A 17,473-nucleotide genomic window follows, 5' to 3' on the forward strand; every position below is an offset into this window, starting at 1 on the left:
AAACGCCAACCATGGCATACCAAAACCACACGGTTTCTTCAGAAGTGCTGCCGCACGGCTGAGCGTTACTTCAGAAAATCCAAATCCAGCGAAGACTTTAATCACTATAAATTCATGCTCCACACCTACAACTCTGTCCTCTCTCTCACCAAACAGCTCTACTTCTCCACTCTCATATCCTCTCTGTCTTCCAACCCACGACGCCTTTTTTCTACTTTCAACTCCCTTCTCTGTCCCTCCACACCCACACCACAAACCTCTCTCACTGCCCAAGATCTTGCTACCCCCTTCAAAGAGAAGATCGAGACTATTAGAAAAGACCTCTCTTCCTTACAACTCCCTCCTACACCACTCAACACCACTCTCTCCACTCCTACTATACTAACTGCCTTTTCCCCTACAACCGAAGAAGAGATAGCCACTCTTCTTTCTTCCTCTCACCCAACAACCTGTCCCCTCGACCCCATCCCTTCACACCTCACAAAGTCTCTATATCCATCCCTTGGTACATCACTTACCCACCTATTTAATCTTTCTCTATCATCTGGAACTGTACCATCTGCCTTCAAGCATGCGCTAATCACACCAATTCTAAAGAATCCTTCCTCAGATCCCGTCTGTTTGACTAACTACCGCCCTATCTCTCTGCTTCCTTTTATCTCTAAGCTGCTTGAACGGATTGTGTACAACCGCCTCATTAACTTCCTCTCCTCTAATTCCCTCCTTGACCCTCTACAGTCTGGTTTCAAACCCCTTCACTCTACTGAAACAGCTCTAACAAAAGTCTCCAATGACTTGCTCTCTGCCAAAGCAAAAGGTCACTTCTCTATTCTAATTCTACTGGATCTCTCTGCTGCTTTCGATACTGTTGATCACCACCTTCTTCTACACTCACTTGCTTCTATAGGCATTCGAGATACACCTCTCTCCTGGATCTCCTCATATCTGTCTAACCGTTCCTTCTCTGTCAACTTCTCTGGCAAGACATCATCACCCCTTCCACTTTCGGTTGGTGTCCCCCAAGGTTCAGTCCTTGGCCCTCTGCTGTTCTCTCTTTATACTTCCTCTCTTGGCACACTAATCAACTCATTTGGCCTCCAGTATCACCTATATGCAGATGATACCCAAATCTACCTGTCTTCTCCTGATCTCTCTCCATCTCTCCTGTCCCGTATTACCAATTGCTTGTCTGCTATTTCTTCATGGATGTCACAACACTACCTGAAACTTAATCTTTCTAAAACTGAACTCATTATCTTCCCTCCCTCCATCTCCACTCCACTACCTGAATTCTCTATCACCATTAACAACACGACTATCTCTCCTACTAACCAGGCCCGATGCCTTGGGGTCATCCTTGACTCAAACCTCTCCTTCATCCCTCACATTCAGTCCCTCGCCAAATCCTGCCGCTTGCACCTAAAAAACATCTCTCGTATCCGCCCATTCCTCACCCAAGAATCCACAAAAACACTCGTTCATTCCCTTATCATTTCCCGTCTTGACTACTGCAACACTCTTCTGGTTGGCACTCCACTGTCTCGACTCTCTCCTTTACAGTCTATCCTAAATGCCGCTGCTAGGCTCATCTTCCTTGCACGTCGCTCCTCTTCTGCTTCCCCCCTCTGTGAAACCCTCCACTGGCTCCCAATTACCTTTAGAATTAAATTTAAGATCCTGGTACTGACATATAAGGCCATCCATAATACTGCTCCTCCGTACATTTCTGACCTCATTAGCAAATACTCTCCTACTCGATCCCTACGTTCCTCCCATGGGCTAAGGCTCTCCTCCTCACTCATCACCTCTTCCTTTTCCCGTCTACAAGATTTCACTCGAGCTGCCCCATATCTCTGGAATCTACTCCCAAGGAACCTTCAGCATTCTCCCTCCCTCCCAACTTTCAAGAAACATCTAAAAACCCACTTCTTCAGAGAAGCATACCATCTTAGCTGCTAGAACTTCCTTGTCATCGATACAACCCCCACAATACCTCTCACCCTTTCTCTATGCCTTATGTTTGTCACCCCATTTCCCTCTAGATTGTAAGCTTGCGAGCAGGGCTCTCTCCACCAAATGTATCGGTTTGTCTTAGTCTGTCAATTCTTGTCTTGTCATATCCCTTGAATTTATGTATTGTATTAAGCGCTGCGTAAACTGTTGGCGCTATATAAATAAAGGATAATAATAATATATATATATATTTTTTTTTTTATTTATTTTTTTTTTTAAAGGGGATTTTTTGTAAATGGTTAGAGCTTCGTAGGAAGGCTTGGCTTCACGATCTAGTGATAGTTATTTAAGGAAAGAATAGATATCGTTCAATACAAGCATTTCGTCAAAACACTGGGGGATATTTGACCTGGTTTATCCTTCATCCTACTCAATTAATTTGCTAGCATATATTATCAGGCTCATATAGCCTACAGGCTTGGTTTTCCTTGACATTTAGATTTGTATGCCTCTCAATATAGCTATTTTGGGGTTTTCTATGACCATGACTTTACTTAGAAGTATAAAGCCCTTCATTTGTACAAGCTAATAGACCAAACGTCTGTCATTGAAATATGGGTCCCAATGAGGAACTGTTCCTTCTAAAGCAGACCCTTCCCCAACATGAAGAGGAGGGAGAAGAATTGACGGGACACCTGTAGAAGGCATCCCAGAAAAGTGTTATGTAGGTCTTTTGTGAAATGCTCTATAGCACTTAATTTTACTCCATTCTGAATGCATGCAAGGGGTTTGTTCACTAAAGTGAGAGTTATAATTTCAACTCTGAATGAATTATGCAATATAAAAGACCATCCCGGCACCTATTATACAATGTTGCAGAATATGACGGCACTATATAATAATAATAATAATGTCTCTACAAGAATGGCTGAGATGGGATACATAATGCATACGAGTGAAAACAGTGAAGTATAACTGCGGGAAATAAACTCCCAAGTCACTTACATCAGCTTCCATTTTATCACTATTTAGTCTCTTCGCTGGGGACAGAGGTTGATGACAAGGATGAAGTATATTTATATTAATATATTAGTATGAAGGCATTTCTGCCAAGAACGGATGTGTACAATGAATAGTGCTAACAGAACATTATGTGAATTATCAGTGCATTTCATTTAGATCTATGGGTTCCACACATTAATGTTTAAAGGCAAATTAGCACCTTATAATTACTTTTTTAAATGTAATTAAATGAGACATAAAAAGAACCAATACAGCATGGCTATATCGCAACTGGATATATTGGCTTTGGATGTGCGATAATTTGCACCACAACATAATTATAAAGGTAAACAGAAGGGCAACCGCCTTCACAAATGATATACTAAATATATATATATATATATATATATATATATATATATATATATTTGCATTGACTAAATGTGCTTCAAATTGGTGCGTATGAAAACCATACAGTCACGCAGAACCTCTGAAGTCATCAGAACATTTTATTCAACGCAGCATGGTCATTAAAAAAGGCTTAAGCAGTAGTGATGTTTAATACATACAGTGATGCATGCTGTATTTCTTTTTTAAGGAGATACTCAGATAAAACTAATGATGGCTGTATTCAGAATGCGCATGCATTTAAAGCTAAACAGGTTTTATTTGTATGTCATGAATACGAATAAACTAAAGCAGAAGAAGAATAAATACAGGAAATCGAAATAGAACACAATCAACATTATATTAATGCATTTCTACATCCCAAGAAGAACGGTTAAACTAATCTAATTTTTTTATTTTATTTATAGATTCCTGTTATTTTTATACAAAGTATTATTAGGGTTGCACCACTGGATTTCATTCCGTGCATTAGTGTATATATCTTAAAATGTATTTTGGTAGGCTAGAAAGTTAATTGCCATCTTTGTCCATCATACCTTCAACAGAAAAAAATCATACTCCAAGAGGGAGATAGGCAAGCCAACAAAATAACGGCAGAAAGTGAACCAGACACCACCGCCAGAGAGAGGTCCCTGCCGGGAGGGCACAGCATGAATAGTGAGTTGATGAAGAGAGGTTGTGCCTATGGTCAGTTCCAGTTTTGTTTCTGTATAGGTCCAGTCATAAATACACACTAACTACCACAGTCACACTATACACACACCTATTCCTCATCCCGCAAACACTCTGTAAGCGTGCATGCAGGGCTGTAATGGCAAGTTGTATAATGGTGTCTATGCTTGTCTATCTATAATGAAAGCTTTTCTTTGGAAATGTTTACTCTTGGGACACTGTTTCTGAGGGTGCATTTATTTTACAGGATGCCTATAGCAAAGCAAGCAGTCCAGAAAAACTAAAGAAAAAACAGAAGGATAGGGGGAAAAGGAAAAAATAAAATAAAAATAAAAAAAGGAGTAGGACAGGGAGTATGGGAAGAGTAATGGCTTGACACAGATGAAGCCAATCCCCAAAAACTGCCATGGATCTACTAATCTCATCCACACGTCCGTTTTGCAATCAAACGCCTCAAATTGAAGACAGAGCGTTAAGCAGGGAGGAGCAATGCACGTTTTCACTTACCAGTCTTTTGACATTGCACTATCTTCTCGTAAACGCAATCAGCATTCTCGATTAAAGCCTTACTGCTCTGGATTATCTGCGGATTAAGTGTTACAGAATGTCAAAAAATGTTTAGAAACTGCATGCACGCCACGCACAGGTTTGGCTCTATTACATTATTTTCGTATTATGAGAGATGTCTCCTATAAAACATGTTCCTTTATTATCATTTATTATTTCACAGCTCTTTTTTAAATACCAAAATATAGCTGCCCAGTATAGTTATACTAACGCTACTAAAGAATAAATCAAACTTCTTCCGTTTCAAATGTCCACTGGCTCCTAAAATGAAGCCTCAACATTAACAGCTTCCAAGAGAATGTCCAACGATATCTGTTCCATTGTCAGGGATATTATAGTATAGCCAGGGAGATGGATAATTATCATCCACACATACAGTGTGTACATATATATAAAATAATTATTTTTAGTTTAGAAATAAGAAATCATCTATGCAGCAGCTGGATAAAACACAACTTGTAGAGATAGTGTACAGTAATATTATGGAAGAAACTAAGCCAACAGACATCCACTGGAGCGGCCACATTTCTCACTTACAGCCACCCGATCCCAGTTAATCAGAGAAATGTTTCAGAGAGAAGGCGGCCATTTTTTAGTTACAATACAACAGAACACACAGTGGAGAAGGCGTGCATCACGTATGGATCAAAAATCAGAATGGACACCATTCACCTTACAGCCGAAGGTACAAATATGTTACATTGTGGCAACCCAGAAGGCAACTGCCCCCCCCCCACAAGTTCTTCATTGTTGCTGAGCATGATCAGAAAGCATTTTGATACTGAATCTTAAATCATTTGGAGAAGGAAGTGTTAGGCAAGTCACTCAAAGAGAGCCAATAGAACCAAAACCTAGCCTTTAGATTTTAAATACACATTGTTTCATGGTTAATAATAGGTTTTAAATTACAGAACATCCACAAGGTCAAATTACTATGCCACCCTGAAGACAACGACCGCCAAATTCTGTATGTTACAATGATTAAGGATCAATTAATTAAAGGGACTCAAGTAAAGACAACAGTTTTCCTCATACGTTTTTTCACTTATATGTTGATATTTTTTATGCATAAGTATCTGGGGCCACAATAGGGATCCTAGAAAAAAATATATATTTTACACCAACTTTTTAAACCACGTATAAAATGTAGCAAGTAAAATATACGGAATTATATTGGAATTATTTTTAAGCAAATATAATAAAAATACATAATAATAAAAATTTTGAACTGCTAAAACACTGTATAAATAGAAAACAATTTCCTTGTACGATTATGCTTTGAAAGGCATATCAATGTTTCTTTAATTACACATTCTCAGTTATATACTGTAATGTGAAGAAGGGGGTACTTAGTGGTTATTAGATTTAAAGTATAACTATTTGAATATAAAGATTACGATAGACATTGGGGGGAAAAAGGTTTAACTGAAAACACGCATTCTGCCAAACCACTAGGAAGGGTAATCATATTTGTTATTTGAGATACCAGCACCTTCTTTATTTCCTATATACACACATAACATATATAATAAATATCATATGCTAAACATTAGTGAGACATTTTAGTTGGTTTTCAGATCCTAAAGACTGTACATCTTTAAGAGGGACACTTGGGAGGTACATATATGTCACGTCAAATGCCTACATTTCAGGGTCCTGCATGAATAAGACAAAATGTTATCTGCAAACCTGTCCAGAAACCATCATAAAACCAGTGGAAGACCAAGAGCACCCAAGCAGGACATACGATGCCAGATGACCAATGCGTCTTAAGGCGTCTTTATTCACAGAAAACGATGGGGATGTGATGCTTTATTCCAATATTATATATTATATATATATATATATATATATAAAAGCCAAATAAATAGGCTAAATTGCCAGCTATTTCCCTTTTCAATATATACAATTTGCAATCCTTATGTGAACAGGACAATTGATAAAATTTGTGCGGGATTTGAGCATCATTAAGGAAAGTAGCAGAGACCTAATTTATTTATACATTTAGTGGTAAAAGTATAATTTTTTAGCAAAACAAAATTACAAATAATTGTTCATTGGCTTAAACAGATTTGTAAAGTGCTGCCCATCCCCTGGCATGTAAAGGGTTTAAAGTAAGCTATTAGCAGCAAGCTATTCTTGTATACTTATACAACACCCAACAGCTCTGTTTCCAATTGAACTTATTTTACAAGAGCAGGGAGGTCAATTACACTTCATTAGAAATTGACTGTGCCAGTCTAGGCTAAACCTCAGCCAATCTGTAATGAGGTTATTATCGATCTCTGCCTTGTTAGTAGATTCTTTTATCAGTGCTCTCCAGACATCATGACATCAAAGCGCCTCCTTTTATCAAGGAATTTTGCCAAATACTGCAGCTGTTGGGGGAAAAAATAATGTTTGAAACGAACCGTGTTTCATCTAACCTCCCACTGCCCTTACTAAAAGCAAAGTTAAAAAAAAAAGATAAATACATTTTTTTTCGATCAAAATTAAATTGGTTGGTAATAAAATCTTGAGGTTATCCTTCATTTTTTTTTTCAATTACACATCAGAAGAAAATGTGGAAGATTATTCCGGATATGGCCAGATGATGCTTCACAACATGTCCCGACCAAGTCCAGGGTATACAGTTATTGACCTAGAAAAATAGACTAAGATAGGGAGTCCGGGAGGCTATTCCACATGTGAGGAGCTGTGAAGGAGAATCCACCTAGACCCTTTCTGAAGCGAGAACAGCTAGTAGGCGCCTGTGCTGGATCTGAGATTGTAGGGCGTGCGGGGAGTAAGGGTGAGCGTGCTTGCTACTAAGGTAGCGAAGAGCCTTCCTGTAAAATGGTTTATGCACTAAGCAATCTAGGTGGAGAGTGCACTGGAGTCAGGCGTCAGCCGGTTTAGCTATTTTAACATTTTGCAGTGATGCCTGTTATAATCACACTGTAGGGCAAATGGCACAGAGTGTCAAGTTTACTGAGATGTATACCACGGGGGCAGCCATCTTGAATTCTTAATGTTAAGGTTTGGATGATTATTATTTCTCCCATGTTGTTACTCTTCCTCCATCAATGACTTATCTTGGCTGGGCACAGCCCTAGGCCTGACCCAGGACAGTGCTTCAGCCACCCCTATCTTCAGGCTGCCATATAACGTGTCAACATTCTCACGCAAGGTCTCTATGGAGGTTGTATCAGGTAGTCAAACACCCTGTTATGCGGCAGAGGAGCTGCCACAATTGGACAAAAATCTTAGTTCGTAAAATGCACACATGGTGCTGGTTTTGTATCCACAGGTTTTGGGGAAATTTCCAAAAAAATAAAAGAAAGGAAGGTTTGTCAAATATTTATTTTGTAAGGAATGTGATTGTCTATTTCCAGCAATCCCATGGGTTCCAGCTAGAGTGACCTCATTTACATGTTGTTGACCAGCACTATGTGACCACTCGATCATCAACACTACGTATAATATATAAACTCGCAGAACGGGATTGATTTCTGTTCTGCATTCCATGCATGAGGCAGCACTTTACATGTGCTGGTCAGTTACATGTTAATTAAACATGTGTGCTTTACAAAGTGCAGAGTTGCTGTAAAACGAAAATGTTCATCTCTTCTCATTAATGGGACAGTATGTAAACCCTGGTGAAAGGGGAATATTTTTTCCATAGGATTTATGCGTTCCATTTTTTAACCCCTTAATGAAAATGCATTGTTTTCGATGGGTTTTGGGACCGCCCATTGCCCTTAAGGGGTTATAGAGACGCTCCAGCCATTGTATAGACTTGAGTGGTGTTTTTCATGAGTTGCCCCATGCAAATTAATAGAGGTATTCTGCAACATTACTTTTATCTCTTTCCCTTCCCCCAAACCCCCTGTGTGAATCTGTAGAAACAGCTCCCATTAATTGCAATGGGCACAATTTAATGTCATTGATTGGCTCCTTTAACTAACCAATCAGTAGAGCAAAAATGGGACCACAAAGGGGGGAGTTGTACTGTATTTGTGCAGCTTCTACCTAAAGTAGAGTAATTTAATTTGTTCTTTCTTTAGTATATTAATATACAGTACTTATACATTAGCATTCTGTGTTGATGAGGCTACCTTGGACTCTGGAGTCTCCCTTCCACAAAACCAACTACATGGCTGAATCATGCCATGGTAAGAAGCATGAACGTACGAAACACGCAGCAATGTAGGAATCTAGCAGCCCTTTGACACTGGACAAAGCTGAGCAGACCTTGGCACTGTATCAATAAATATGAGTAAAACTTACACTGCACAGTTTACATACCACTGTTTTAATATGTAAGAGCTGGTGACTTTATGGCTGATTTGTTTTAGTTTAAATATCAGTAAGAATGTCTTGTTAATCCCTTGGAAATACTTAGAGAAATGTTGGATGTGCATGAAAAAGTCTGCTATGTAACCTGAACAAGGATAATTATTTTCTATTCTGTCATTACTATCAGTTTGCTATATTTCTAAAGATGAAATCACATGTGGGAAGGAAATGTATTTTAGCTTTTGAGAGTAGATTTCAAGAACACTTCAAGACCATTTGTAGAATGATACATACTTTCCGACAGCCAGAGAGGGGCACTTATTTTAGAGAATGTGGTTAGAGGCGTCACTAAAGGGCTTTACAAAGACTAATGATAGCTATTTGAAGAAGAATAATACATTTTATGGACACAATTTAATCTATAGTCACATTTTTTGTTGTTTATATACACATTATTGTGAAAAAGTGGACAGTAGAACACTTCAATAAACTTATACCCACCAAACATTTTAAGCTCCAAGAAAACAAGGGCGTACGGGGAGGAAGAAGAAGGAGAATACAAATTTAACGATCAAATTAACGCAGGCAAAATACAAATTTAACAATAACATGAGTTAAGAAAGGAGGAGACCGGGAGAATGAACACATCAGAATATTAATAATGTTCCTAGTTGGAACAGCTAAGAAAACCTCTTGAATTAACTAAGATGACAGAATCACAGGTGTCAAAAACAATTGCAGTAATAACCTATGTGGTTGTTATATTCAATCAGTTCTAAAATTGGCAATTGTGGATTATGCCTTTTTTTTTTATCTAATAGCTACACAAGATATTGGACTAATTTCCATTTCCATCAAAATTAGTCACTTGGCTTGTTCATGAAAGCCAACCATGTGTATTTTGTTGATTCAGATAAAGAAAAACTACAATTAGTTTTGAGTGACCCATAAAATGTAGTGGTTGATGTGGATTTACCATTTGGTGATCCAAAGTTATCATTTCCAGATAAAGCCCTGTTTGAAAATGGTTATCTCTAAACCTGTTGTACTGAGGAGGTCAAAGAGGTTTATGACAAATGACTTCGTAGTTCACATTGTGAGGGTCCATTAATAGGTGAAGACATTGTTCAAGTAACATGTAAAGAAAACACTCACCAAGTCATATGCTATTAAAATCCTTTTCATGACCTCAGGAACTGTTCCTTGCAGTTCCATCGTCGGATATTGATCACTGAGGTCCATAACAACAACTGGTGAGTTATCCGGTCCAGCCAAACGAGTTGATAACGCCAAAATGCATTGCATGAGATTAGCCACGGGAGACAGTCCACAGAGCTCTTTAAAGGAAACTACCGCATTCTGTAAAAAGAAAATATAATCATTACCTCTTTTACATGATTGGAATTTTTATTATTAGTTCTGCTGAATATCTTACTAAAGTTGAGAAACCCAAAGTTACTCCTTTGTTATTATGGAGATAAGACACGTCAAACTTTCTTCTAGATTAAGGTTTAAAATATATCACCCAAAATGTCAGATATGTAAGACTTATATGGGGTTTATACACTAAAATGGGATTTACAAATAGGTTTGAAGGAGATTTCCAGTTTTAGTTCGCCAATTTCACTACGCACTGTTCATTAGGGTTTGATGGTCATTCAGGATTTCCTGAAATTCTCTTAACCAATTTCAATAAAAGATATGATCTAGCAATAACAGCTCAGATAAGTGAGCAAGAAAGAAAATACATGAAAAATATTCATATAACTACCAGTACATGGAATATTGGTGCTCTACTACCCAAAAGAGTATTGATGATCCCTCATTAAAGAAGTCTGCCAGTGACTGATGCTCTTTCAAGTGAATTGAAGATTTGTGATCAACAAGGTAAATCATTTAGTTTTAAGTCACGACTTTACAAAAAAGGCATATTTCATCCATTGGATACTGTAAAATCTTGGGTTCAATAAACACCCATTTAAAATACCCGCACTAAATTTACAGCTGAAGCTTCACATACATATGACATAATTTAGTACCTGTGCATAATAAGCACTGACATTTTATTTATTCCTTTATATATCATCATCATATTCCACAGCGCTGCATAATAGATAAACAAGACTTCCAACAACAAGTAGATTATAACTTAAAAATTTGACTTACAGAAACAACAGGTGAGGGGTAATGCATCAGTCATGTTTAAGGGATTCAGCTTAACTGGAACACTGGGATATAACATTATCTCCTGATATCCCAATATGAGCACAGCAGGCAGGTGAGGGCTAATACCTTCTGGCCCAGATAGGAGGTAAAGTGCCCCCATCTGCTTCCCTTCAAGTTAAAATAGGGCTCGACAAATCCCAGGCGCCAGGTCGCCATGGCGACAGAGAATTTTGTCCTGGCATCTAGGTTTTGTCAGCCTCTTACATCCAGAAAAAATTGTGGATGTAAGAGGCTGAGTCACCACACGGGGGCGCTGCTGCTGCTGTCTGCCCAGGAGTCTGGGCAGACAGCACAGCCACTCCGAGCCCGCCCCCGAGCCTGAGACCACTCCCACGGAGTGATTCTGTAGGCTGAAAACGCGGTTGCTGCAAAACCAGCAATCGTGTTTTTAGCTGCCATAGGCAGCTTCAGGGAAGGGGGTTGTGTGTTGATTGGGTCCCCACACAAGTGTGGGGACCTGACCCAACACCCCCCCTGCTGCCTGATCGCTCCATGAGAGCGACAGTGCAGCGTTAACCCCTTCAATGACGCGATTGCGGCATTTAGGGGTTAATTCACGTTTTGTACGGGGCTCTGCTGCTGGTGGTCTGCCTGGAAGCCCAGGCAAGCCAGCAACAGCTAAAACGAGCCCCCACAAGCCCTGTGATGATTCCTGTAGGCATGGAAGCCTACAGCAGTCATCAGAGACTCCCCCCTGCAATGGCTGGTCTATAGACCAGTAATTGTGTCCCAGCTGCCAGAGGCAGCTTCAGGGACAGGGGAGAGGGTTCTGTGGTCTCCACATGAGTGTGGAGAGCAGCCCCAACCCTCCCCTGCTGCCTGATCGCTCCCTGAGAGCGACAGTGCAGTGTTAACCCCTTCAATGCCACAATTGTGTATGACACATTCGTGGCATTGCAGGGGTTAACATTTGTCCCCACAAGCTTGTGGGGACTAAATATCAGTCAATGCTGTGCTCCAATGGAACATCAGCATTGAAAGTGTTAAAAATAAAATAAAATGTATAAACCCCCCCCAGCACTGACCTGAAAGTCCAGGGTGCTTCCAGGTCAAACGCTGTGAGTTTAGTAAGTGGACTGATGATGATCAGATCACTTCTAACCAACTGTTAGTTTAAAAAAATCCTGGCTCCTAACTTTTTTACCTGGCGCCTAGATTCACAACAAATTTGTCAAGCTCTGAGTTAAAATATGCACAGTCATGCATATTTACACACTCTCACACTTACACAAACTTACACTAACACACACTTACACATACTTACTCTCACACTAACAAACACATTCTAACACATACACTCAGTTACCCACTTACCTTGCCTGGAGCTTTCTTTTAAGCTGCTCACTTTTACAGCTGGGTCACGTAACATCGCATTACATGACCCCACCATGTTCCAACCTTTGGAAGGGGGCTGCTCCAGATTGGGCTAGCCCCTTTTGAATTATTTTGAACCAGTCCAGGGGATGACAAATTACCCCTGCCTCCCAGACCAGCTCGACCCTGACATTGCAATTGGCCAGGCCTAGTGCAGCCTCCAAGGTACACACACACCACTTACCACTACAATTCTGATGCATAGATTCAGCAGCTTATAACTAGTTTCTGCTTTCTATGTGCTATTTAACTCTTTAAGTACCTTACAGGAAAGAGGATATTGTTATTTATTAATTCATATTTATTTCAAAGTTAATCAAATCACTGATCCATTTCTAAAGGTAGTGCGTCAATAAATTGGGCATACTTGACAGTAATGGACAAGAGGATTACAGACTGGCATATGTGGAGTGATGGCATCCTATTACACCTAATAAAAGCAGAGAACCCCCCCCCCATTATTTTTGATGGGAGCGCATTCCTACCATTCCCTGGCTGCACACATATGCTAGACGAAGAGAAAAGCGCACAACCCTTCATTATTTCAGAAATCCATAACATTTATGTGGAGAAGATCCAGTGCTGTTGAATAACAGGTGACAGCCAGCAGCCGCTAAGTTACTGAACAAACTGCATTTCCCATTGAAATGCTGTCCAGATATCGCAGAAACAGAAATCCATAAAGTAAACTAAATTTTGCGTCACTAATCAATGAAGAAAAGCCACTAGTGTGACTACCCCTTTAAAAGGTGCAGCGCAAAACGTGCTGAATTTAACGATTTTGTACAGCTTTAGAAACATCATTTCTAGTGCCTCCGATTGCCCAAATATTTCCCATACACAGTTCTTTAACCCTTTAGTGACAAAGCCCGCACATGTACAGGCTCAAAATGCATTGTTTTCAATGACCGCCCATTGTCCTTAAGGGGTTAGTTTTTATGCCTCATTCATATTTTATGCCAGGAGCACTTGAAAATGAAAATGCTTCTGTTTTTTTGTTTTATTTTAACCTGATTTTACTACAACGCTAAAGTAAGTGGTAATGGAAATTTACACAACAGAAAAGTAGTTATTCTAGAACTAGACCGCGCTAAGAGCCTCAATCGTTAGGGCAAATTGCACAATGACAAAATACGGGCAAAACAGCCCTATCCATTAATTTGCTGATCGTAGATTCTCCTTATCTCAGTAACCACAAGACAATGTCTCATTTACAGCCAAAATAACCGGTTTGTAAAAACCTTTTAGATTCTTGCACTTTTTTTTTTTTTTTTTTACAAGAGTTTGGTTTATGTTGGCAACTCTTAAGATGTTATCTTTTTTACATACGCTATAGTCCAGAGCCAAGAGCACTGCATTATTTCTCTGTGATAGAAGATCTAGACGTAACTAAACTATTAGCTAATCCGAGTTAAACTATGATGAACTATACTTTACATTATCAGTTAAAACAAAGGCCTTTTTTTTTTTTTTCTTTTTTTTGAGTCCATATACCGTAATAAAAAGATCAAACATTCAAACAATTAACACAGGTCTATCTGTGCCTCTATAAATAAAGGCTATTTAAATGCATTACAAAGGTATGGCACAGAGCCTCTCTACATTTTATTGTTGGAAGAAAGTCGGAAGAAAGGATCATTGAGATGGAGCGAGATGCAAAAGAGAGTAATATCAGTGGAAGATAAAACCGAGTGCAGGGTGGAAAAAGTATGCTAATGACTTCTCCAAAAGATTATTAAAGTCAGGAGTCCGCTAATCAGGAGCCTAATCAATGAGACGAGATTGTTTGAGTTGTTTGTCAGAATTACCCTTCCCACTAAAAAAAAGTCACAACGTTTGAGTTTGCCGTTCACAAAAAGCATTGCCTGATGTGATCAATGCCTCAAACAAAAAGGTAGCAGTACATGTTCACAGCAATCTGAATTGCTTAAATGCGTTAGTTTGTAAATAACGGCAACATCCCTCTCCCTGAATAAAATTACAGATGTAACCTAGCATTTTCTGGGTCTGAGAAAGGAATACTTTGAGTAAGCTATGTGCCTTTTATAATTTATAACAAAACCATATACGATTAACAAAATGTAACTGGTGTTTATAGTACATACAGGTTGAGTACCCTTATCCGTAATGCTTGGGATCAGAAGTATTTCGGATGAGGGATCTGTCTTCTCTCCGCTGCCTGCTCTGTTGTTCAGGATTCTTCCCCGGGTCCCAGAGCGCTTCCAGCTCGTTGTTCAGGCTTCCTCGGGGCATTTCTGGATTGCAAAACAGAGCGGAAGCTCTCTGGGCCCGCGGGAAAAAGCCTGAACAACGGAGCGGACAGCATTGAGAAGCCGAAAAGGAGGCAGGGTAAGGATCTACTGACCAGAGGAGAGGTCAGACACGTCCTTTCCTGTTTACACGCACATAATTACACATGAATCCATCTACTGCATGAAATCTCAAAATTTTGTGTGAGTTATCCTTTAAAACAAGAGGGCTTTAGATGATCCCATTGGCATGCGAAAAATATAGGTCCCAACAACAGAGACCACATTGAAGTTAAAGACTGGTGATGTTGCCTGTATCACAGTGAAGACGAGCGTCAAAAGGCTGTATCATGGACGTGGTTTTATCAGTAACACAGGAGATATATGAACTTTCACATATATCTAGGGCTAAAACAACTAATCGACTAAACCGATAATTCAAATCGTTACCAAGTTGGTCGTTCGTTTAGTTGCTCCGGGTACGGCACGCACTATTGTTTTAAAGTTTAAATTAAACTTGCTTCACGCAGATTCTACTTCGGAGATGAGCGGTGAAGACTTGCCAAACTGCTGTATGTATTATGTAAGGTATGTATTAACTGCCTCCTCTTCGATCTGATCCCCAGGGCCTCTCTCATCCCATCATTAACTGCCCCATTCCCCTCATTAACTCCCTTCCATCTTACTGCCTGTAAATTAAATAAACTCCCTCACGCACTTCGGTCTGAATCATTAACTTCACCTGTCCCTTCATTAAAATTATTTTAAATAAATGAAAAAAATGGCATATTGTTTTTATTCAATTAATCAGAAAAAAAAAAATCAGGCAACAAATTGATTATGAAAATAAAAGTTAGTTGCAGCCCTACGTAATCTCTTCACAAACCAATAATGGCTCACCCAACTATAAAAGACTTCCCTTGTATTCTAAGCAATTTTTAGCAAAATAAAAATAATACTTAAAATACAAACTTGTTTAAAATTATTTGATTATCCTTTAGATTTTAAATAAAAAGGGCTGCCCAAGTGAACAAGTCTGGGGCAGGACATATAACTTTTTTGGCTTTATATTCCACCAACACTGAAACAGCCCTGCATCAGATCGCTGGTTCTCTCATCACCATAATGAGATAAAAGAGACCGGTACTGATCTAGTGAACAGTTTCTCAAATGAAGGGTAATCTAGATTTCTTGCCATTGCAGAGGCTAAAGCAGGTTTCATAAACTATAGCAATGTGTACCACTTCCTCAACGGACGGACGGACCATACAGCTGCCGAGACCGCTAAAATTCAGATAACAAAGATAAATCATCACACTGGCAGCATCTTCATTTCCAGATGACTCCAGTTTTAAATTAGTAGTCAGTTTTGCATCTTTTAACATTTGCAAAAATGTAATTTTAACAAAGCTTACAACTTAAAACCAGGGAGTTCTAGACAATTTTTATCTCAATTTTCAATAAATATTGATTGTCCTTCTTATAGCCGTCATAAACAGAAGACTGGTGCTCTTAAACTGAATACTGCACGTATATTTTGTGCTTCATGTTCTCAGAAGTACTATTTTAGAGCATAGTGCAGACATGACAAATAACATAATGGCTGGAGTTCAGAAAAGTTAATGTATTTCAAATAATGGGAAGAAGTGTACTGATTGACTTTTGATTCAAGAGTTTATTGCTATACAAAATAAATGTTAATGGTAACAATTTGAGCGCAACATATAGAAACAGTTAGAGCTTCTTTGGACATGGTGACATGCCACCACGGCATTGTTATTCCTTCTGTGCCCTGCACCTACACCAAGTCTACTGGCGCTATATAAAGAAACGTAATGATGTTCAACCATTAGTGTAGTGTAGGTCACCACAATCTCAGTCTATATCTACAGTTCCCATATTCAGCCAGCAATATAGCTGCTGAAAATTATTGTAGATGAAGTCAATAAGAAATATTGTTTGTACTGAAGAGTTATTGCAGCAACCCCCAATCCCAATCTACAGTTACCAGCTACTATTCCTACCATTGCTGGCTCAACATCAAGGGAGTCCAAGTCAAAAAAAAAAGTTAATGGTGTGTTGTATAGTGTAGCATTCTGAGATTTTACAAAAAGAGGTAGCTAAAAAGGGGACATAAAGGCTTGGTGACAAAATAGGACACTTGGTAGTTTTCCTGCAGTTGTGGTAACATTTAACACGCAGTTATTAGATTTGTCATGATGTTCAGCCAACTAAAGGGATGGCTGAGAATGCAGCGCCAATCCAAAATGATATAACTAACCTTTCAAACTCACTTTCCCATGAAGTTTTACATACCAGACTGGCTGAGAGTCATGGGAGCTGTAGTATTAACAAACCCTAGCTGCAATACATGTTTGAAGTAAAACTACTTTGTGTCTGCAGCTTGCAAACTGTATCTCTGCCTAGGTGGGTACTCTGTGCCTATGAAGAAGCAGCTGCCAGCTTGAAGGGAAGGAGACCAGCTAGAGGGAGAGGAAGAGAGTACATATTTTTATGTCTAGTCAACCAACTTTAAACAGCCTACTGTTTCTCCCCCCCTTTTGCTGCTCCGGGGGCCATCTAATTTACCAGGAGGGAACAAGTGCCCCCTCCTGCCCCCCCCCTCTGGATGCCCATGACTGGTTGCCTATTACTGGAACTCCTCTCCATACTGGACTCCCTCTGACAACACCAAACCACTCTGTGGCTCCTGACACACAAACAAAAACAAGAAATAAATATAT

At 39.3% G+C, this 17,473-nt stretch overlaps 1 protein-coding gene across 1 annotated transcript in view; it reads right to left on the reverse strand.

Moving 5' to 3' along the window:
• LOC149300784 (inactive phospholipase C-like protein 2) overlaps nt 1-17,473 on the reverse strand; it is an 88,953-nt gene that overhangs the window by 10,273 nt on the left and 61,207 nt on the right. The window contains exons 3-4 of the mRNA XM_089484848.1: nt 10,036-10,239; nt 4,543-4,618 (exon numbers count right to left, since the gene is read on the reverse strand). Of these exons, the coding sequence (XP_089340974.1) occupies nt 4,543-4,618; nt 10,036-10,239 (280 nt within the window). The remainder of the gene's footprint in view (nt 1-4,542; nt 4,619-10,035; nt 10,240-17,473) is intronic.

This window comes from Sceloporus occidentalis, unplaced genomic scaffold (assembly GCF_023333645.1).
Source record: "Sceloporus occidentalis isolate IW3139 unplaced genomic scaffold, rSceOcc1.0.p SCAF_23, whole genome shotgun sequence".
In the NCBI taxonomy this organism is placed as follows: domain Eukaryota; kingdom Metazoa; phylum Chordata; class Lepidosauria; order Squamata; family Phrynosomatidae; genus Sceloporus; species Sceloporus occidentalis.